The 24,404-nt window shown below is 34.0% G+C and overlaps 3 protein-coding genes across 3 annotated transcripts; 1 reads left to right on the top strand and 2 right to left on the bottom strand.

The window, feature by feature from the left end:
- Positions 1-2,146: 2,146 nt before the first annotated feature.
- Positions 2,147-3,574, bottom strand: LOC127128475 (olee1-like protein). The gene is made up of 2 exons (XM_051057820.1): positions 3,176-3,574; positions 2,147-2,959 (listed from the first exon to the last, which is right to left on the bottom strand). Exons 1-2 carry the CDS (start codon positions 3,342-3,344, stop codon positions 2,604-2,606), a joined length of 525 nt encoding a protein of 174 aa, XP_050913777.1. The 5' UTR covers positions 3,345-3,574; the 3' UTR covers positions 2,147-2,603.
- Positions 3,575-4,112: 538 nt separating this feature from the next.
- On the bottom strand, positions 4,113-16,653 carry LOC127128473 (signal peptide peptidase-like 2). Its single transcript, XM_051057817.1, has 14 exons — positions 16,291-16,653; positions 15,913-16,071; positions 15,690-15,801; positions 15,263-15,379; positions 14,119-14,276; positions 11,811-11,990; positions 11,394-11,428; positions 11,101-11,257; positions 10,565-10,618; positions 10,356-10,448; positions 7,370-7,512; positions 6,347-6,417; positions 4,639-4,722; positions 4,113-4,532 (listed from the first exon to the last, which is right to left on the bottom strand). The coding sequence occupies exons 1-14, from the start codon at positions 16,426-16,428 to the stop codon at positions 4,429-4,431; spliced, it is 1,605 nt and encodes a 534-aa protein (XP_050913774.1). The 5' UTR covers positions 16,429-16,653; the 3' UTR covers positions 4,113-4,428.
- Positions 16,654-21,646: 4,993 nt separating this feature from the next.
- On the top strand, positions 21,647-24,149 carry LOC127128474 (ras-related protein RABA5e). The gene is made up of 2 exons (XM_051057819.1): positions 21,647-22,220; positions 23,496-24,149. The coding sequence occupies exons 1-2, from the start codon at positions 21,884-21,886 to the stop codon at positions 23,813-23,815; spliced, it is 657 nt and encodes a 218-aa protein (XP_050913776.1). The 5' UTR covers positions 21,647-21,883; the 3' UTR covers positions 23,816-24,149.
- Positions 24,150-24,404: the final 255 nt, after the last annotated feature.

Raw genomic sequence — 24,404 nt, 5'->3', positions numbered from 1 at the left:
GATCTTGAGGCCATTGAAAGAAACAAGACATGGGAATTGATCGTTCTACCTCATAACAAGAAAGCCATCAACGTGAGATGAGTTTTCAAGATAAAGTTGAAGCTAGATGGTTCAGTTGCTAAGCATAAAGCAAGGTTAGAAGCTAGAGGATTCCTACAAAAGTTTGGTTTAGACTAATTTGAAGTGTTTGTACCTGTAGCTAGATATGAAACCATAAGGTTGGTTATTGCTATAGCTGCAAATAGGAATTAGCCTCTGGTACATTTAAATGTAAAGTCAATAAATTCTCATGTCTTGTACGGGCTAAAACAAGCGCCAAGAGCTTGGAATTAGAAGATTGATTCTCTTTTCAAGCATCTTGGGTTTAAGAAATGTGAAATGGAATATGGTGTGTATGTGCAGTATACTTTTGATGGCGATGTGATTTTGGTTTGTCTTTATGTAGATGGCATACTTCTGACAGAGAGTTGTACTTCTGAGATAAACAAGTTGAAGAAGGTGTTGATGAATGCATTTGATATGTGTGGCCTTGACAATATAGTATATTTTCTAGGGGTGTAGATTTTTCATTCTGAAAAGGGAATTATTATGCACCAACTGAAGTATGAACTTGAGTTGCTGAAGAGGTTTGAGTTGTTGAATTGTAAGTCAACCGCCACACCTACTGAGATAAATCATAAGCTAGACTCTAATGATGATGGTGAGGATGTAGATACTACAACCTTCAAACAGTTGGTTGGTTGTCTAAGATATTTATGTAACATCAACCCTGACATATGTTATGCAGTTGGAATGGTGAGTAGGTTTACGAGTAAACCAAAATGGTCACGTTACCAAGCTGCAGTCAGGATTCTGAGACATGTAAAAGGAACTCTAAGGCATGGAATTTTTGTTTCCATCTAGACTGCCAGATGTTGCTGAGTTAATATATTATTCATACTCTGACTGGTGTGGAGATAGAGTAGACAGAAGAAGCATTACATGATACATGTTTATGTATCTGGGAACCCTCATTTCTTGGTGTTCCAAGAAGCAACCAATGGTTTCATTGTCAACATGTGAAGTTGAATATGTAATTGGTACTTTGTCAACTTGTCAGACTGTTTGGCTGATGAATTTGCTGTAGAAATTAAGGTTCGAGGTGAGAAAACTGGACAGATTGATGATTGACAATAAATCTGCCATAAGTCTTGCTAAGAATTCAGTGTTGCATGGAAGAAGCAAGCACATTGATACCAAGTATAATTTTCTATGCAATCAGATTCAGAATTGAGTACTTGAGGTTGTTCATGTCAGCACTCAGAAGCAACTTGCAGATGTGTTGATCAAGGCAATCAAAACTGAACACTTCAACAATTTGAAGGATGGACTTGGTGTAGTTGATTTTTAAACTTGAATATGAATTAAGGGATGGTGTTAGATGTAGTTCATTTACAAGTTCATTTGCATTTCATTTAAATTTGCATTTTTATGTTTAGTTTTAGTTTAATTTTAGTTGCGTTTAGTCCAGTAGAACTTGGTTAGTATATAAACCAACCGTTAGTTACAGATTTTACAAGTAGAGAAAGTTAATTATAGTAGAACTTGGTTAGTATATAAACCAACCGTTATTACTATTACTAAAATATTATGAATACAAAATATAAACAACAAAAAGATGCATTTGATTTATATCATTTACTTCTTTTATTTCAAAAAAAAAAATTGAAATATTTATTTGTCTTGAATTATTTACTATTTACAATATTAACTATCATTTATCAATGTTTTCGTTCTTTATAAAAGTATTTGTAATATAATCGGCTACATTTTACTTACTCACATAAAAATCTTACAATTAAGTTACTAGGCAAAAAAATTAAGTTGTAACTATATCTATGATCAACAAATAATAAACAAAAGATGAAATTTAAATCTTAAAACATATTATAATATATTAAAACTGCTACAATCGTTTTCTTTATATAGTATACATATTTCAAACTAGGCATATGATATAAGACAAAACAAACAAACAAACAATATATATAAACAAATTTAAAAGAAAAAAGGTGTTCCAAAAACAAACCACCATATCAAATTATTGTACATTTGTTTTTACTTCTTCAAATATAGGAAGATGAAATTGTAGTATGTCACATTCATATCAACATACAAAAGGGTGTTGTTTTATTAACATTCACATATAAAATAAATACATGAATTACACTTACATTACATAATAGAAATGATAAATAAAATTTATAAAATGGGACGTATATTTTACACAATTGCTAGCTAACTAGGTATTTCCATATATAAATATTAAATAATTATCTGAAAAGTAAAAAAAAAATGAAGAAAGGATAGTTTAGAGATGAGAATGTGTGGTTTTTGGCTCTGTAGGGAGTCCCCTAAAATAAAAGGGGGTGAATGAAGGTGGCCTTCTATCCCTAACTTGAATGGAAGACATTCATGGAAAGAAATAAAGGGAGGTGCTAAAATGAACTTTGACAAATTTTGCTTTGGCACACTAAAAAATCTCACATTACTTCAAATTGAAGTTACGACCGACACGTAATTTATAAATACACACTCATTTAGACAATACCTCTGGAAAGAAGCTAATTTGAGCATAAGGGAGTATTGATTATAGGTGGCTTGTAACTTAGACTTCCCAAGCTGTATACACATAGGTTATTATCCCGTTTTAATATTTCACTACTTCTTGTGCTCTTTAAGAAAGGAACATTGCAAGAATAAGAAGATGAAGAGGTTCCTATCAAACTTGCTTCACATAGAGTTACAATCTCTGAATTACCACCATCCATAGAACTTTTACAGTTATCTCCATCAACTGATGGTATATCTAACTTGTATGCTCCATTTCTGTCTGTTGTTCGGTTCCCTGAGAAGCTTATCTGTTCGTTGCTTCTTGGTGAGCTCGCTCTAAATCTGCACTCTATATGAACCTCAACACCTGATGTATATCATAGACATCAAGAATGAAATATAGATACACATAGCGAACACTGACACTGACACGTAGACATTAGTAATGATTAAAAATAAATAAAAGTGATTCATGGTAGTTACGTGTCTTTGTTATTTTGTCGGTGTCAGATATTCGAGACATTGAAACGTATCAGATACTAGACATATGCCAGAAGAGATGAACAAGGTAGTTAGTACTTACCTGACAAGAAGTAACTGTGTTTGGAGAAAGTTCCAGTTGAGCATGTATCACAATAAACAACTCCTACAACACTGATAGTTGTTGTATTAGACGGATTTTGAGCAATGAGAACAAAGGGGTAACTGAGTAACAGAGATGTCAGAAGAAGGAAAAAACCAATTGGATCCATGTGGAATATTGGAAACAAACGCTTCTACAAAATTAGCTGCTAGTGTATGTATATATCAGTTTGAATCGATTTTAAAGATATTTTTAGTTTAATTTAGATTGGTTACAATATTTTTAGCTAGATAATCTTAGATGGGAAGCTATGTGACAATGCTAAGTGCAATACTTAATTGATGGTATTAAGACATTATAGATGGAATGAACCCGTGAGTGTTCAATGGTGGACCAACCACCCAATATTGTTTGTAAATATATTATATATAATATTCACTACAAACAAAGACATGTGAAGAGAAAGTATTGGTGGCTTGTGGCAAAAAAAGGAGAGGTGATTTTGTAACAAAATATATAGATAGACAGATCAAAGTCTTACTCATTACAGCCACAAGTTTTAGTGCAATTTCAGTTTCATGTTTTGTGCCATTTCCAAGGTCAGGTCAGGTAATGCAAAGCAAATCTTGTTCATAAAAGTACATTTCATGATTGATTGCACTTGGTGGATCAGCGGAGCAAACCTTGTATTTGGGGACTCTGCGCAGTTATAGTACATGTTTGATATCACCGTAAATTTGTTGAAAATTCTGTAAGTCGTTGCTAACCGGTTCAAATTCTTTAAAACATTGTTTCTAACAACTTAAATGATAATATCGCAAAGATGATAATATCGGAAATCAAACAACCTGTTTAGCAAAAATTAAAAAAAAAACTTATAAAGTCATACAGCTTTCTTTAACAAAAAGCATTTGATTTAGATAGTTAAGGGGTATAGTAAAAACTTAACAAGACACTTGTGCTGTATCACTTTTATACTTGTAAAGGTGCATGCATCAATAATGATCAAATTTTAGTTGCACGACGAGTTGATAAATAATAAATAAAACGCTTGTCAAATAAAACAATGAGTTGTCTGAGTTCTCCTTCTGTTTTTCCTTCTTTTTACAAGAGAACTACGATGATCGAGTACAAAGATAGTTATGGAGCCTGTACACCTGGTGTTTGTGTTAACCACTGCATTTATTTTGGACCATTGAGCTGCAATCATTTCAACTTCTTCAACTCTCAAAGAATGTACTATAGTTAACAACTTAAACTTCTGAATATGAAGGCTCTGTGGACAGGGACGAGTCTGTGCCATAATTCCAAAGGCTCTTCAGCTCGCCTCTTATAAGTCCAAGTATGATAATGACGCCTGTTGATTTTATCAAATTAAATAATGACCCGACATGAGAGAGATAAAACTAAAACAATGGTAATGCAAATAACTTCAGATATAATTTCCACCAAGAACTAGTTACCTAGAGTGCATGGAACAAGGTAGAGGAGTGCAGGTTGTCCATTTCCGTCCATCAGATATAGCCCCAAATATGTGAAAACGAGGCCTGAAATGTTAAAAGACACTCCCTCATGATATAAGAGAATAATGATACTAATCTATATTACAAGTTTAAATAACGAGAAAGTTGAAATGATTTATAAGAGAAGGGTAATGCAAACTTGTGCCCTAAGACATAAGTTAAGAAACTAAATGAAGAAATGTTATCTTGAAAATTGTGGATTGATTTTAATAAAGATATATAATTAATTTTTTAATTGTTTTTTCTAATACAAACTCTCTAGGGGCACAAGTTAGCATTACCCATAAGAAAATCAATAACCATGCTTGAGAAAGTAGAGCTACTTGTGCTTTATCAATCAAACAAAAATAAACAGATGATCATGAGTTGCTTGGATGTTTGGTTGGCATCTCATTCATGCTGATCTAAACTACACTTGGTGTAAATTTGAATTAGCACTCCATTACACACAGAAAAATAAAAGGTTTGACGGAAACTGAAACTTCATTTAATGAATATTGGAAGCAAAGAACATAATTAAGTAGGTGGAGTAATTTATGAAGAGGGTGATAGGTGCAAAATTTCTAAGTGAAGCTGTGGTCACACCTGTGCTATGAATAGGGTGATAGGTACAAAATTAAAATTTCTAAGTGAAGCTGTGGTAACACCTGTGCCCACTAGTGTTAACTAACCCCCTCTCTAGGCATATTCGCGTCTGCAGCTTGTAACCCTTATTTCTCCACTCACACACCCACAACTAGTTATAGGTCTTTCAGGGTTCACCCAGTTAATAGGCTCATATCAAATGAAATAGACTTGAAAATATGTTAATAAGTGGAGGCAATTTTCATCTTACAAACTGGTTTTGTAAGGTTGAATTAGGCTCAACCAAATTTTTAATATGGTATCAAAGTTTATCTAAGATCCATTGGCCCGCATGCTATCAGTTTTCCACTATGAGACCATCCACATTTTATATCCACGCAACAAGCCCAATAGTGTTGGACGTGAGGGGGCGTATTAAGAGTCTCACATCCAATGAGATATGCCCAGAAAATATATTTATAAGTGGAGGGAAAACCCCACCTTACAAGCCACCAGATTTGTAAGGTTAAATTAGGCTCAATCAAATTTCTAATACGCCCTTGTTTAACAATTAAACAAAAGCTGCAACACTTGAGAAAATATAAATCAAGTATGGTTTAATGAAAAGTCTTTTTGGTGGCTTAGAAAGGGATTAGGCAGAAAATGTAAGAGCCAATGAATCAAACAAAAAGGTTAAATGAGGTTATGGTATGATAATCTCAACAAAGGAAAGGTTAAATAAGGTTATGATATGATAATCTCAACAAAGGCTGGATATTTTTCATCCATAATCATATTCTTAATGTATCGTTCAAAGTCCCGCACTTGAAAAGATATGGCTTGAAATAGTATTTATAATTCGAGTGGGAGAAGTCTTTAATTTTACAAGCCGGTTTTGTCGAATTGAGTTTAACTCAATCCAAAGTAAGAATACAATTTTTACTACCAACTCTAATCAGCCAATGCATGAATAAAGTCAAGAAATACTTGGCCTTAATGTACATGAGGTAAAAAATAAGCAGCAGTTCTGATGGAGAAGAAAATTATAAATTAATCAATACTAAAACAGAACAAAAGAACTTACCAATGCCATAGCCAATTACCATCCAAAGAAAATATCCATTTAATGCTCCCTTCTTATTATCTTTATCAAAACTAGACAACCAGAAAACAGAATAAATATGTTAAAACGAAGCATCATATCAGAAGTACATAAATAAAAGCTTCCTGGAGCAAAAATTAAGAAAGAAGTTTAGTCACATCAAATCATCTTGGCTATGTATGGAACATTATCCACATGACAGAAGGCTTGGGGAAGTTATAAAATTTGATTAAGTTTTATTTGTGTGCAAATGATGTGATTTTTTTTTTAAAAGCAATGGTGGTGGTGTGATATTCTGACTGGATGTTTAGCATAAGTTATCAAAATTCATGCCATAAAGCAGAAGCAATATAATCAATCTGCACATAGGCATCGTTGAATCTTCAGTTTTGCTGACAAGGCCTGTCTAGGTGGCTTTTTTTTATTTTTTCTTTATTTAATTAGTGACATGTTTCCTTGATAATGCAAAGCAGCCCCATCACACTTAACCAAGTCCATAATACTAGGACTCTGAGTAACAATCCCAGTAGGAGAATCCCTAATTAACATATCACACAACAGAGTCTGTGTCTTCAAAACCCGTTTCTCCAACGACTGCACGACCAACTGAAGCTCCATATTCAACTGAAGCCCGAAAGTCTGCATTAGAAACTCATAAGCATGCCTAAGAGGAAAAGGAATACACCTAGCAGAAGTATGATGACAAACAACAAGACCCCAAAGCCTCATCAAGCCACGTCCAGTACCACCAATCCCACCACCGTCTTCATCATTCCCATTAATAATGATGGAATGAATAGAGAAGAAAAGGCAACACGTCACTCATTAAATAAAGAAAAAATCAAACAAAAATAAGGAATTCGGTACCTATCACTACAAAATATGGTAGGAAAATATACACTATTCACTGAAGGCTATGTGTACATCTTTTTCGACTGAGCTATATGTAGATCTTAAACTTCGTAAATCTTGCATTCGACATTTAGAAAATAAGGAATTTGGTACCTATGAGCAAAGGAAACAAGCAAACCAGGAAAGATAATATCTCCAAATCCAATCATGTCGTAACCACCCCATGCATCAAAAAGACGAGGAAATTTCAAAAGCATGGGAATCGCTTCACCACCAGCCTTGTCACCTCGAGCAACCTGCAAAAGAAGACTCATCATGTATGATTGGGACAAATATATAAGACAGCACAATTTTCTCTTCCTTTTTAATTAAACATAATTATATTAGAGAAAGAAAACAAAAGGTACATTTGATAAGAATAAAAGAGCAGTTGCTTTATTCATTATTTAACTCTTTAACTGTAAGTATGTGCATTCACACAGAACACAGGTTCTTGCTAGACACTTAAGTTATAAATAATCTACAGTATAAGAAGCTACACTTGAGCATTCACACAGAACACAGGTTCTCGCTAGACACTCAAGTTATAACTAATCTACAGTATAAGAAGCTACATTTGAGCATTCACACAGAACACAGATTCTCGCTAGACACTTAAATTATAAATGATCTACAGTATAAGAAGCTACACTTGAGCATCACACAGAACACAGGTTCTCGCTAGATCCTCCTTTTCTTCACTGTAACAGGGCAGGAGAAATGCTTAACTCTTTTCAGTAACACAAACCCCTTTTTCTGTATTTTCTAATACACTTCCCTTCTCTTTCTTCTTTTCTTGGCAAAACAAAATATTGTATGTACTCTTGTGATCGAGCGTCTCCAAAACAAGGGCTTTTGGGTAATATAGAGTGGGTTTCCATTTCCCCTCTCACCACATTGGCTCTTTGATCAAACTTTTGTGTTGCCCCATTATATTCCCTCATCATAACTTAATCATTGCTCCAGTTATCCACCTTGTTTGGCCAAGAACAAGGTTCTTAACAACTGTGCTTACCGTCCGTTGTGATCCAAAACATGGCCATCACAATTCACAACCCTCCTCTAGCATTTGGCGTTTCCATTGCTCACTCTTTACCATTTCTTGTTGGGGAGTCTGGGGGAACGCCAGAAGCAACAACGAACCAATGCTCCAAAACCGACAAGAGATCAGACACCACATCTACACCAAAAAGACTCGAAGTTGAGAGAAAATGGGTCACCTCAACTCTCTTATATATCAATATTGAGTTCATTCAGTCAATGTGCAACTAATCATTCACACTTGAACCTAGCAATCTCCCCTCAAGTGTAAATTTTCCACATCTTGCAATCTCCCATCAAATGTGAATTTTCCACATCTTAAGCAATCTCCCCTCAAGTGTGAATTTTCCACATCTTAAACTGGCTCCGCAATTACTAGTAATGGAACACGCCTCCTAACTACACGGTCTGGATGTCTTCCATTACAAGGATTCAATACCATGATCTTACTCCTCCTCCCCCACCAAGCCAAACCTGACTCTGATACAATATAGGTTCAAGCATGAGTGATTAGTCTCACATCGACTAAGAATGAGTTCAATGTTGGATATATAAAAGAGATGACCTATATACTCAAAGCCTTAAGGATTTTGGTGGAGGTGTGTTGTCTGTTCTCCATGGGACTCTCCAATCTCCAATAAGTGGTATCGGAGTTTATACTTTATAAACCTGCTTTGTAAGAGTTGAGCTGAGCTCAACCCAAATTGTAATACTATCAACTAATCGACTAATGATTTTTGACAAATTTCATATTCCCCCTGTCTTCTTGCTCCCAAAAAGCATGTTCTATTTATTATGCTTGCGCTGGAGCTGAAGACTAAATCCTGATACTCCAAAATTTCAAAACATCCATAAAAGTTCCACCCCAAAACTTGTTTGTTCCAAGTTGTCAATTATGTAAGAGTATATATTAATCAGCCAAATGTCTTTGAATAAGGATTTCCTTTCTTGCTATGTGTTGAAGTAATAGGTTTGGATAAAAGGAGAGTAATAAGAAGAAATATAATTATGGTGAAACATGGTTGATAAAGACTTGACACAAAAGATTAAACACCAATCCCTGTTATAGGGATACAAGACTCTTAATCCTAATTAAATATGGAAATCAGGAAACAACTCACGGTAATATCTAAGAAATATGGAAATTAGTCTTATGAGAAAATCTATGATACTCTAAAATTAGAAACTAGTCTCACGCAATAAACTACAATACTCTAACATATTATTGAGATGTTCTAGTATGCTTTTGCTGTTCCTTTTTAGTTGTCATTTTAAGATTTACACGAACCAAAATAATTAATAAATGTTGTTAATTTTGATGAACTTTTGGTCATTTTTCTATAATACCCTAAACTTATTTATTATGTCATTCCATTTTGTATTTCAGCAATAAATAGTTAAAGTTACTCCCTCCGTCCTCCGTCCCACAATAAATGACCTAGTTGACTATTTCACACATATTAAGAAAAGTGTATAAATGAAAGAGAGAGAATGATGTTTTTACCAATTATCAAGTATTGGGAGTGATGAAAGTTGTAATGATTAAAGGGTAGGATTAAAGGGTAGAATTGGAGAAAAAAAAGAATTAATTTGCATTGTAAATTGAAATGGGTCTTCCATTTTGGGATACTTTTATTTTGCAAACGGATCCCTCATTGTGGGACAGAGGGAGTATTTGTTTAGAGTCTCACATTAGATGAGAGATGGCTTGAACATGTTTATAAGTTGCGGGCAATCCTTATTTTACAAGCCGGTTTTGTAAGGTTGAGGTAGGCTTAACCCAAACTGTAAGAGTATTATTGAAAAAACAATAATTAATGTTGCATTGAACTTTGAAAACAACGAATAAATAGGAACAAAATTCTTCAAAAAAGTGACAATTAAAAAAGTAACAGGGATACTTTCTTATATTATAACACTGCTAAAAGGATACTTTGTCCTCTGACTACATTTTCTAGTTTCTCCTCACTTTCTACCGAAATTTCCTTTGAAGATGCAAACTGCACTAAGAAGATAAAAGTGAATAGCTAAAGTATTACTTGTACAGGTGAATACTTACTGCAATCATGACACTTTCATGGAATATCAACGGAGATATGAACACCCAAAAGATGTCGTAGGCAAAGGCAGAAGATAGGAGTACAGTCGCAACCTATTAAATTAGATGGATAAGAAAATGACAATAATAGTAATTTATGACATACAGACCAAATTAAGAAAGGGAAGAATGGTTAATTAATTGTAGATGTTTGGAATCCATTTAGGTACCTTAATATTGGGTAATTGAGCCAATTGCAAAACTGTTATCATCAAACAGATTCCCTGTTAAGAACAAAAAATACATTAAGTGAACAGCTATCAGTCAAAGATCAAACACACAGTTAATCATTGGTTAACGGTCTCAAACATACAAGATAGTAAACCAACTTCCAGTGCAATGCTTCAGAAGCTCAATAGGAACCAACCAAGATCCCAATGTTGTATTTGGCCCATGTATGTAGACTCATACACAGACAATATTTAATGATTCGACAATAATAAACTTGAAGAATATGTGTAGGGAAAAGGAAATAATGGTCAAAAGATTTCCAGTTTATAAACTAATGAACCGCGCTCAAGTAATCAGGTGGACAATCTACTACAAAAACCATTGCAAACTTCTAATCTAGTTTATCATACAAAGCTTCTAGCTTCCTCTCAACTTCAAATGACAGACAGTATTCACAAACAATTTTCAAGAAAGGGAATTGAATATGAAACTTACAGAAAGACCTGTCATGAAGGTACTAAAATATGAAACTTACAAGAATGTCTTGGCCAATCCACGAATAAGATTCATGTCGAGTAGCAGCCCAGAAAACAGCGAATGCCACACAAAATAAAAACACTAACAGCGAGAAAATAGAAATCTCTCCAAATAGAGGTACATTCACAGTCTTCTGACCACAGTTTTGCCATTTCCTGTTCAGATCAAAATTGGTAAGAAAAAATAAAGGATTGACAAAATTAACAGAATGCAAGGCATGCAGAGAGAACATTGATTTCCTTTTCTGTCCAGAGAGAGAGAGACAGAGAGAAAGACAGAGATTGGTCATACCTTAAAGTGAGGCTTGTAATACAATTGTGCATCCCCTGAAAATGAATTCAAATTTATATTAATTGAAGAGGAAATTAAAGATTTTGATTGTGCATGTTGATGATAATGAAGAGTGATGATATTGATATCTTTGGTTTTAATGTCTTTCACACAGACACTGCCACTCTCTTACTCTCCTATTATTTCCTTCATGCAACTTATGTATGAAATCAACAAGGTTATTTTGGTATATATTAGTAAATGTCAAATACTTGGAACTGCTAATAGCCTAATAAAAAGTCAGTATATAGACAGAAATTTAAATCATGCATGATAGGGAACTAATACCCTCCCCCTTCATGCATACTTATGAAATATGATCTTTTCTCAATTTGCAATAATGGGAGTAAAATCCATGGAAAGAATGAATTACTTTACCTGAACACCAGAAATGCAGAAAAGTATAATGAGCACCCACATAAACCATGCTGACATGAAGAAGAACAGCAGAACAAGAAAGGTAGATGCTGCTATGACAAATACGACAGCAGCCTTTGAATTAATCTTAAGAACTTGCTTATCATAACCACCTCTTGCTGCTGCAGCATTTCGCGATTCCTAGCAAAAGATTACAAAGACATATATGTAAAAAGCTATGCATTTTCCATCTCAGCATTGACAAAAGCATGTCCCCACATCCAAAAATTGCTTACTCAAGGCATCAGCAGCAGGCATTTCAGTACATATCATAAACTTTAAGGCGGACAAAGAATTGTTGAATTTGTGATTATGTTAATAGATGAGAGAAAAATATCATTTATGATGACTATTGACTTGATACAAAGACTCAATACTAATCCTTATTTATAGGGATACATAGAATCAATTTTAAATCAAAAGCAAATCATGATAATAATAACTAATATCAGTTGATATTAAGAGATATTCTAATATACTCTAAATTAATAGAAAAGACATTACCAAATATTTTATAATATTCTAAAAATAGTTAATGGAGAGAGAAAATACGCAATAGGAGAGGGAAAATATTTTATAAAATGGACCCGAAAGTAGCAGCAAAAAAGCAATGATCGGTCAATGGAGAGAGAAAATACACGATAGGCCTTTACCAATGCACCAGAATCGGAAAACTGACACATCCAGAACTGGACAAAAAACCAATGCAGAGATAAAAAATAACCTCGTCATAAGGCCATTTGATGCGGCCACGGCATCAACCTATGAAACAACTAAGAGACATTGGAACATGCCCTCAACGCAGGACCCACAGACTGTAAGTGGTCCCATCAGAACCAGAAAGGGGAGGTGAGTCTACCAGGACTTGTGACAACCTTATAAGAGGTCTGAATGGTGGCCGGTGGCCAGTGGCCTTTATGCACCTTCTGGACTGAAGGCAGGAGAAATGCGCATGAGATAGGGGTTGACGGAGAAGCTTCATGGACTGACCAAATTAACTCAGGAGAATCTGATGGTGGGGTCGTAGTGTTGCAGACACGACAGTTGAAGTTTCTCTGAAGGAAACAGGAACAACCCAGGAACTACTTTGGGACTAACGGTTGGACACTTCCAAACTGAAAAATAAACTAGGGGTAACCTTGACGGTGGCAGAATCCAAAGACAAATAACTAATTTCGAACCTTGCTCGGAAGCCAGAAAACTATTATGATATTGTTAAGAATGTGTAGTTTGGGCCTAACTCAACCCTACAAAACCGGTTGGTAGAGTGAGGACTGCCCCCACTTATAAACAGGAACAACCCAGGAACTACTTTGGGACTAACGGTTGGACACTTCCAAACTGAAAAATAAACTAGGGGTAACCTTGACGGTGGCAGAATCCAAAGACAAATAACTAATTTCGAACTTTGCTCGGAAGCCAGAAAACTATTATGATATTGTTAAGAATGTGTAGTTTGGGCCTAACTCAACCCTACAAAACCGGTTGGTAGAGTGAGGACTGCCCCCACTTCGATGTGGGACTCTCTTAACACACCCCCTCACCCAGGACTGGACATCTGGAGCGTGGAAATAAATGGTGGGTGGTCCGATAGCGGAAACCATAGTAGGTGGCCCACTGGATCTTAAACGAGGCTCTGATACCATGTTAAGAATGTGTAGTTTGAGCCTAACTCAACCCTACAAAACCGGTTGGTAGAGTGAGGACTGCCCCCACTTATAAACACATGTTCAAGCCATATATTGTCCGATGTGGGACTCTCTTAACAGATATTTCCAATCGTTTGGGAACTCCGCAATGGATTAGTGGTGAGACAATTCAAGGAGGACCAGAAGTGTAAAAGATGAGTGAAAAATAGCAATAATAATGACTATTGATTTGATACAAAGAGTCAATACTAATCTCTATTTATAGGGATATAATTCTAAATCAAAAACAAACCATGATGACAATAACTAATACCAAATCTGATATTAAGAGATATTCTAAGATACTCGAAGTTAATATAAAAGATATTACCATATATTTTATAATATTCTAACAATAGTTAGTGAAATTAAAAGTGGTTGTAAGAAAGAAATTCAAAGATAATCATAAAGGAAATGTAGGTAATAGATGTGCCAATGCCAATGTGTCTAAGACATTTTCCATCTCAGCATTGACAAAAGCATGTCCCCGCTTCCAAAAAGTGCTTACTCAAGGCATCATCAACAGGCATTTAAGTACAAATCATAAACTTTAAGGCGGACAAAGGGTTACAAGGAAAAACCTTGGGAAACAATTCATTATAGCGTTCACCGGACTTCTCAGGAGTAGTTAGATCTGACCATAGTGAAGCACATACAAGTGTTCCAACAGACATCAACCACAAAAATGCAACTGAGAAGTCTACAAGCGGTCGAGGAGGTGCATATAACAATACTTCCACTGCAATATACAATGCCAAATTAACCATATGCCTACCATGTGGAAAATAAACCTGACATCTAAGATAAATATGCATTTTATTGATAAAGCTGGCCATATTTTTCCCATCTCGCTTGTTCACAGGATGCATGAAAATGCTAAGGTCCATTTATGTGTTTGCATGAGAGGAGACATGGTGGAATTTCCGGTCAATGCTTTAAAACAACATGGTGATGTAAATTACCTATTTTTCTCTTGTGCTAGATCAGTTTGAAATTTCAATCCATGATACCCTGCTATTCCTAATTAATTAAAGTTACAAGTGAATTCAAGATGACCACACAATATATCCAAATTCCAATCCAACGCTTAATATAAAACTCTAGACAATTGCTACAAAGTAATACAAGATCTCATTGTCAAAAAATAAATATAAGCTCCCTGCTACACCTCGTTTTGTACAACAGTAGTAAACCAAGGCCTTATCCAACTTGGTAGGTTTTGTGCAAGGATTAATATTCACCGTTGGCTTCAATCAAAAACCATAAGTTTTAATAAAACCAGTTCGACAACCATTTAGAGTAAAGTCTTTCTCAATGGCTTTTCTACTTTGTTTTTGTAAGTCTTACTATTCTGTTATACTATCTTCTATTTGATCCGTTTTTCTTATTTGAAGGCTCAAAAGATCTTATCCCCAATTATCACACTGCTTCAAAAGAAAAGAGATTTGTAATTTTCTCTTTAATAAGTCCTAAGCCAACTAGGGGTGGGGGAATAAACTCTTCAACAACTACTACAAGCAAGGAGAAAAAAATATTGCCGCACATAGGTGTCAATAATTTAAGTGCCATCATAGGACTCATAGGCATGTCTACTAGAGCCAAAAAGGATTTGCATTGAATATGCATATGACAATGTTTAATAGATATAAAATCCTTAAATCTTTGTCATAGACAATAATAGTAATTAATATTAGAAATAGAAGCTCTAAAAATTGAAGCACTCACCTCTCTTTCCAGATGCCAAAGATGCATTGAGAGCTTCTCCTGCTGATTTTGTTATCATCACAACAGGAATTGTAATATTTGCCTCAGTGCTATTGGAGCAAACCATCTCAGCAAGATCTGAGAAAAACAAATAAATAGTTAGATATCAGAAAAAATATTACAACATTAAATTTATTGACTATACATAGCAAATAAAAGAGCTGTGAGTAGGTCATTAGTTGCAATGAAAGTAACATTTCAATTAGTCAATCATAATGCTAATTTCCCTCCCACCGCCAGAACAAACACACCATTATACTACAATTACTCTCTCCCTTCCTTTTTTACAAAGATTAAGACAACCAAGTAAGTTTTGTTACTTTTTATACCAAAAGAGGGAGTAAACAATGAAGGAATAAAACATAATGTAAGAAGCATTGAAACGAACCATCTTCATTATTAATGATCAATACACCAGTAGCACCTCCTGCCTGTGAAAATGTAGCTTTAACTTGAAAATCACAACCACCGCGAATACATAGAGCAACAGAGTCAAATAACTACAAAATCAGGAACACATAACACACTCAGACCAGTTATTAAGCTAATCCAAATTGATAACTGAAACAAAAAAACAAAAGAAAATATACAAATAAAACAGAAAAAAAAACCTTTGAAGTTAAAGGAGAACAACAATCACTAGGATTTGAAAAAATAGCTGGAGTCCTAACACTATTTTCCGCCTTTTCCGGCAACGAAGAACCAAACCTTGCACTCATACCGCTATGAGTAAGACTTTTCTCACCATCAGCCCAATTTTCCACCTTAACCTGCAATTAAATCAAATTAAAATTATACACGGACACCGGAAACACACATTGACACATCCAACAACACACTGATAAAGATTTGAATACAATGAATAAATTAAACATAATCTCAAGTATCAGTTTTGTAAATTATGATAATAAAGTCAAGATCCAACAGATTAGGTAAAAGTAAAAATTGAATTGAAATAGGAATAGGAATAGGAATTTAGAAGTAGTTACCAATTGGAAGGGGTTATTGCATGATTCGGATTTTGGAGCTCTTTCGTCATCGCGCATCACATCATCGGAGGCAGATGCAGTCAGAAACAGCATGAGCAATAACAGAAAGCGGGAGGAGGAAGAAGGAGGAGACGCCATTGTTGTTGGTAGTTACGTCGTGATGTGATGCTTTTCTTCTTTGTGTTTATAATCAATCTGCTACTGTTTTGTTCTCTTGTCTCTCTTACATGGAAAAGAATGAAATGAAAAAAGTGGAAAGAGTTGTTAGTTACTGCCACTGCTATTCTTCTTCTTCACTCTTCTCTCGGTTTAACTCTCGACTAATTAATTAACCACCGTATTATTACAACTCGGCGTGTGACTCATTGTAAAACTAATTATGTGTAACTTTTTTTTTTGTTGGGAACTAGGTTTTTTGGTTTTAGGAAAGGAAAACTAAGTACCAGTTTCATTTATTTTACGGTTTTTAAATATCTTAATAAATCAGTTTCAAATTACTGTATTTGAAAAGAAAATAGGAAAAAAAGATTTTCGATGATGATCATATTTTTATAAAATGTTTTTAGAGTAATTTTGTTTTTAACCAAATATTATAGAAAAATTATATTATTATACAAATAATAATACTTGAATGCACTTTCTGCATCACATAAATTATATTTTATAAATAAAATTCAAGCAGATTTGATATTAAAGTTAAATTATATCTAAACTTTTCGAAAGATAATGGTTCAAATGGCTTGAATAATCAAAAGAAAATAAAAAATTTAGTACCGTTCTGGATGGTGGATATCCTGGAGGATAAGTGTGATTTTCTATGAAAATTGTTAGCTAACCAATAGGTCTTATGAATCTTAGGTGTTCGACGGTTGGAATTAGAGTAGCACAATGGAAGGTGATGAATGGAAGAGTTCAATGAAGTTAATGGAGGTTTAGAGGGATAGTTAATCGTAGGAATGAAAGTGAGACAACCTCGTGCCAAATGTGTATCTTATTGAAATAGTACGAGAGAAGTGAATCATCAGGGTATGAGCTCGTAATGTATAGTACTAGGTTAAGTGAAATTGATAAGGATATCAATTGATGGATTACGAAGTTTGTCTTAATTGTTGAAGGAATTGTGAGAGAAGAGTAGTCATATTAGATGTAGTTAAGGAATCAATAAGTTATCTCATGGGGATTTAATAAGTACTGATTATCCAAATCAAGATAAGGAAGTCGTGGTTTTCGGAGGGAGTTTTAACCAAGTGATTTCGAGTGATATGTCAGATGAATTAAGGGGGGACAAGATTAGAAGTTAATCTAATATTGAAATAAGAGTATAGTTAAAGTCATGAAGTTTCGAGAGTTCATGAAAGAGAGAAATTTTTCAATGAAGACAAGTCAGATGTTTGAGTAGGTCAGAGGATTGAACTGAAGCAAAGTCCAATGTTGACCTGGGAAGGTGATGCAGGAAGTGTCTATTTGTTGGACGGAGGAAATTCGGGGACGAATTTCAATTTAAGGAAGGGGGATGTAATACCCCATATATCCTTAATGCTCTAAATGTTGTCGGTTGGGACAAATATATATATATATATATATATATATATATATATATATATATATATATATATATATATATATATATATATATATATATATATATATATATATATATATATATATATATATATATATATATATATATATATATATATATATATATATATATATATATATATATATATATATATATATATATATATATATATATATATATATATATATATATATATATATGGTGGAAAAAGAAAGAAGGATAAGTGGATAAGAAAGAAAAATTAAAAAAAAAGGTAGATAAGAAAGGAAGAGAAGTATCAGTAAGGAGAATGAGAGAAAAGGAAAAAGAGAAAAAGGAAAAGAAGAGTAGAGAAAGAAGAAAGAGGAGAAAAATGGGAAGGAAGAAGAAGAAGAAACTCATGTAAGAAGAAGAGGAAAGTTCATAAAATCATTATCGACCCCATTTTAAATTTCTCATCATCTCTTTGGATTAAGGTGAGTTCCATAGATAACATTAGTTTGGAGGGAGATTTCATGATTGAGAATTAGGGTTTTGTGTGATTCCATGATAAATTATTGTTGTTCTTGATTCTATGTTTTTGTTGTGCTTGATTCTATGTCATTGTTTTGCTTTCATGGATGATGTGTTTTTCATGTAATTCTTGTGTTCTATGGATGTTGTTGTTGGATTAATTTTATGTTCATGTTACAAATAAAATGGTGAACTATGATTTTGTTGTTTCTTAGAGTTGAGAAATGATGAAATTAATGGTATGAGATGGTTGGGTATGTTAATACATTATTATAGTTGATGTGGTATGGGTTGGAAGTGATTTGTGTGAAGAAAATAGAGTTTCATTATTTCTGAATGTTGGAAGTACTACTACGTTCGCTTAGTCCAACCTAGGCACGCTCAGCACACCTTCGGTCATTTTCTGGGAAATTTTCCAGCACTGATGGCGCTCGACACGACTTCTTGGTGCTCAGCACGGCTGACTGGTCTGTGTGTTCTTCCCTCTGCACTATTTGTGACGTAACTTGAGTTTCGTAACTTTATTTAACGCACAGTCGAATGCTTGGAAAGCTCTTTCAATGATCTATTAAATGGTGAAGTAAAAGCATGATTTTATTCCAATGATTTATAGGGTGTTGATGATAAACTAGTATGTATGTTTATGACTTTTTTTCCCGTTTCCACCATAAAATGGAAATGCTAGCTCTAATTGATGCGAGAACAGATGCGTTAGGAAGCTAACGTGTATGAATATGATATAGAGAGATGTCTCTATGACCTATTCCACTTAATCTTTCCCTTTAAGTCCGGTGAGTCCCTACCATAGGATGATCTGGCGGATGTTTTTTTAAGACTTGAAAGTGGAATAAGTTAGATTGAGGCGGGTAGACTAATAACTTTGCCCATGGACCTTATAGCATGTTATATCATCTTGTGGGCTTTAATGTATGCTATATATATATATATATATATATATATATATATATATATATATATATATATATATATATATATATATATATATATATATATATATATATATATATATATATATATATATATATATATATTGATTGATTATGATGTTTGTGTGTATGCACGAATGAGTATACTGTGATGCTTGGACGCAACGGTACCTCGGTGTGTATCGCAGACTAGTATTCGCCTGATTAACGAATCAATATGCATTGTATGGAACACATGGGTATAATATGTGAATGGGTGGATATGATCACCTAGTATTTAATGAATACCATGAGAACTGGTATGATTATTGGTGAGGAGCTTTGCTTAGAAAGTCCTATTGTTGTTGAGACCTAATCACATATTTAGATAGTTTTCCTTTGAGGGTGCACATCCCCTTTTGAAATGCTTATGGAAAGTAGGAAATAGGATGTGACACCAATGATTTGTGTCCCAAATGGGTTTGAGTCCCAACCATGGAGGACATGGGGGAAAGGTGGACACCTAAGTGGGTTAGAGTCCCATATAGTGAAAGATATTCGAAGCGGGTTAGAGTCGCATACGATTGACGGTTGCTTGAACTAAGTTTGAGTCTCATAGAGGATCTGATATCCACCGCAAAAGTCGAATCATTCGGGCATGGGTGAATTGAGCTTGACCTAGACGTAGGCCCGAGCGAGGATCAATGTTTCGTGAATCTGAATAGTGATTGTTAAGTTATGAGAGCTCAGTGACATGTTTCCATACATTCCGAATATCTCTTAGACACTTAAGTCTTAGTTATCTTGTGTGGATGATACACAAGTAACGAAAGATGAAGACTTGAGTTAGGATTTGATTAGAAAACCCTTGTAGAGCCGAGTGGACCCATAGGATATGGGAACTCATTGAGATTATTATCTCACCCCAATATTGTTGTTGCTTTTTAGATGTTGTATGCAAGTTATATATCTACAAGAAGAGTTATGCATTGATGTTTCAATGGATGTTGATTATTGTGATCTTCCGCTGTGGATTTATGTATAATAGAGTTATTATACATAGTTCTTAGATTTTTATTTTTAGGCTTTATTGTATAACATGTGTCAAAGATGTATTTAGTTGGAATGTGTATATAATGATGTCATTAGGCAGTTATGTTGGATCAACACAAAGAATTAACACTTATACGATATTATTCTAGATATATATTATACGAGTTGTTACAACTATGAAATTAACTATTAATATGGATAAATATATATTTATTAAAATGTACATTTCACTTACATATTTTATATCATCCTTTAACGGTTATTTTTCATTCAATTTATTTAGGTAATGCATTGATAAGTTGTTGGGGTCACATAAATATCAACTTTGTCGAGTCCATTAATTCATTACTAAAAGGATCACAAAATCTTCCAATCATAATGTTTCTTAAAACAACATATTTTAGATCTGGTGAATTGTTTGTAAGAATGAGCTGTCAAGTATAAACAATGATAAGATCTTACCACAAATACTTAGAAAATATAACAAAGGACATTAAAAAACAAATTCAAAAGCCAACAAACATTTAATTCACCAATTTGATCGACATAAGTGATTCTCAATGAAAGAAGTTATCAACATGTTTTAAACTGGTCTCATGTCCATCCCATAAAGGTCAAACGAGGAAGGCAGTCCAAATGACAAAGAGTGCAAATGCTCCACGAAGCTATCATGACCGTCATATTAAGACATGATCTTATGTCCATCCCATAAAAGTCGAACGAGGAAGGCGATCCAAATGACAAGTAGTACAAATGCTTTACAAAGCTATCACGACCATCATATTAAGACATGTTGAGATTTGAGAACATATATCCTCTGAGATAGATATCCCTACAAAAAAGTTAAGAGATTTAAATCTTATAATACTAATATAAAAATCCAACCAAAATTTTATATTCAATTACACACTATTCTAATCCTAAATGCATCTAACTTTCATACCAGAACATCAAAACCATCACAATATTGAATCAATTATTAAAATTTACTATTAGATCTTAGTTCATCACTTCACCTGTAAACCAATTAGATCCATCCCAAACCATAATCCACTATAGGAGAGACTTGCTAGTAAGTTTATGATGAACTTAAAAAAAAATTGTTGTGATTGAAAAAAATTATGTTCTATGCTCACGTGTCATAACAACATGCTGAGTTTGCAATTATAATTACTCTACACTTGAATCAGATGTGTACAAACAAATCATATTCAACGTATATAAAGATGAATTCAAAATTATGCAAGATAACAAAGAGAAGTACAGTTGTAGAAACATTGTAAAAAATTGGGGTAAATGGGAAATGAATGCAATGCATAAAAGTAGGTAGCACTATATTTATCCTCCAAAAAAAAGCAGGTAGCATTAGCACTAGAAACGCAGCTTGTCCACTCCAGGTTGTGCGCGGTCCGCAATAATTCTCTCTCCATCATTTAAATCACAGCGAAGCAAAAACACACACACCGCCTCACCCAAAAACTCTCAAAATTTCTCTTCCAAAAAGCTCATTCACTCACACACACACACTTTCAGTTACACAATGTCAAGTTCAGAAGACGAAGGAGGCGAAGAGTATCTCTTCAAAGTCGTCATTATCGGCGACTCCGCCGTCGGAAAATCTAACCTACTCTCACGATACGCTCGTAACGAGTTCAATCTTCACTCCAAAGCTACAATCGGAGTTGAATTTCAAACTCAGAGCTTAGAAATTGATTCTAAAGAAGTTAAGGCTCAGATTTGGGATACCGCCGGTCAAGAACGGTTTCGCGCTGTTACTTCCGCGTACTACAGAGGCGCCGTCGGTGCTCTCGTTGTCTATGATATTAGCCGGAGAACTACCTTTGATAGCGTCGGTAGATGGCTCGATGAACTCAAGAGTCAGTATCTTAACTTCTTTCACTACTTCTACTTCTAGATCTGATCTCGTACTTCACTCACTGTTATTTCATGCATTTCGTTTTGGATCTGTAGTTTTTGCTTTTATTTTTTTCAGTATATTGCTTAATTTGTCTGTTAATTTCTTTTATTGTGAGAAATTTGCTATTTAATTCGGTTAGTTGCAATGTAATACACTACTACCTGTGTATTGTTAGTTAGGTTATAGTGTTTTTTTTAAATCTTGCATTAATTATGCTAGGTTATGTTATTTTGATTATGCTACGTCAAATTGATAGTTCTAGTTATATCATCTTAATTGCGCATGAATCTGTTAATCTCATACGGTAAAGGAAGGAAAGAAATTAAATGGAAAGAGATAATGATAAAGATTAAACTATATGTATCTATTAAAAGAAAATTTCGAAAACTGTGTTAGCTAGTATATATTTGATTACATAGTTTGAAATTGCGGTCACAATCATGGTAGTCAAAGTTCCGATTTGAATTGTAAATTCCTAAGCTGTTGCGATTGAGAGTATATTCATAATCCTATTTTGGTGGAATCGGGTAGAATCCATCCAATTAGTTGTTGAATCTTATAATCTTACGATCTTTGAAACATCCATGCGATTATGTTTATGAATGAATTTAAGTTTATATAAGTATTTGAAATGTGATTTAAGGTTTTAATTATCTTACTTGTGAGCTATGCTTATGAGTTTAAATTTACACAAGTATTTCAAGTGATTTGAGGTTTTCTTTGTCTTACTAATGCTATTTTATATGAATTTATATGCATACGTTTTAGAATTTTGTATAATCGTACGATTAGTGTTACGATTTCATGAATTACAATTTTACTCCCCCTTCACGATTTGCATAAAATCTCGATTTTAACTACCTTGGTCACAATTACTGTTACGCCGGAAACTTTGATCTTGCGGCAAAATATGAGCAAATATGACCAATGCGGTCGTGATTTCTGTTATCATGATGTTGTGTAAACCTATATATTGTCTAAATGTATAGGTTGTGTGTTGGCATGATGTTGTGAAGACTTATAAAAACTATACTTATATTGCAGTTGTAATTGTTGTTGCTATGATGTTGTGAAGACCTATAAAAACTAGATTTATATTGCCCTTGTAATTGTTATTGTCATGATGTTGTGACTGTAATTGCGGCTGCAAATGGTAAATTAAAACTGTTTGATCATATGTTTATAGCTAGAATGTTGAAGTATTGTTTTCACGTGTTTGATAACTGTGATGCAGCTCATTGCGATACAACGGTGGCAATGATGCTGGTGGGAAACAAATGCGATTTGGATAATATAAGAGATGTAAGCATTGAAGAAGGTAAAAGCCTTGCAGAATCAGAAGGTTTGTTTTTCATGGAAACCTCTGCTTTGGATTCTACAAATGTGAAAACAGCTTTTGAGATGGTTATTAGAGAAATATACAACAATGTTAGCAGGAAGGTCCTCAACTCAGACTCTTACAAAGCTGAATTATCCGTCGACAGGGTTAGTCTTGTTAACGATGGTAACCCTACATCCAAGAAAAACAGTAGCTATTTTTCATGCTGTTCCTGAATTTTGTTTTGTTGGTTTGATTTAATTAAAATTCAATTGGGTTGCCTTCTTCTTCTTCCATGGAGTATCATCTGAATAGTTTTTGGATTACAAGTTACAACTACAAAAGACACATCTATATATATAGCAAGAAAAGTTTTATATATATCTTCAAATATTAAGTAAAGGGTTTTAATTGTATAATTTTGGCGTACAGAGAAATTGTAATTTCAGTTAAAGAAGTTTTGTCATTTGTCTATTGTTTGCCAATGTTACGTTGAAGGTTTGGTAGATATTTGTATGTAGTGAGATATTTGTTTCTTTACTTGGTCAACCAGAAGTTGCCTTTTGTTCACGAGTTTCTTTTGATTTTGACGGATACTCGTGTCTAGATAGACTCCTCAACTACACCTATAAAAAAGTGTCTTTTGTGTACCAGTTTTTAGGCTAAAGTTTATAGCTTATACCTAGTTTTAGCTTAAATTTACATTTAATAATATATTAGTCTCCGTTTTAAAAGTCAAATTTTTGTTCCTTTATAGGATGTGACTATGATGTGGCAGAGGTGATTTGGATCTATGTCATATTTGTGACTCTACATCAGCGTTTT

The sequence above is a fragment of the Lathyrus oleraceus genome, chromosome 3 (assembly GCF_024323335.1).
Source record: "Lathyrus oleraceus cultivar Zhongwan6 chromosome 3, CAAS_Psat_ZW6_1.0, whole genome shotgun sequence".
Classification (NCBI taxonomy): Eukaryota; Viridiplantae; Streptophyta; class Magnoliopsida; order Fabales; family Fabaceae; genus Lathyrus; species Lathyrus oleraceus.
Note: the sequence above shows the minus strand (reverse complement) of the source record. Positions and strands in the feature narration are given on the sequence as shown.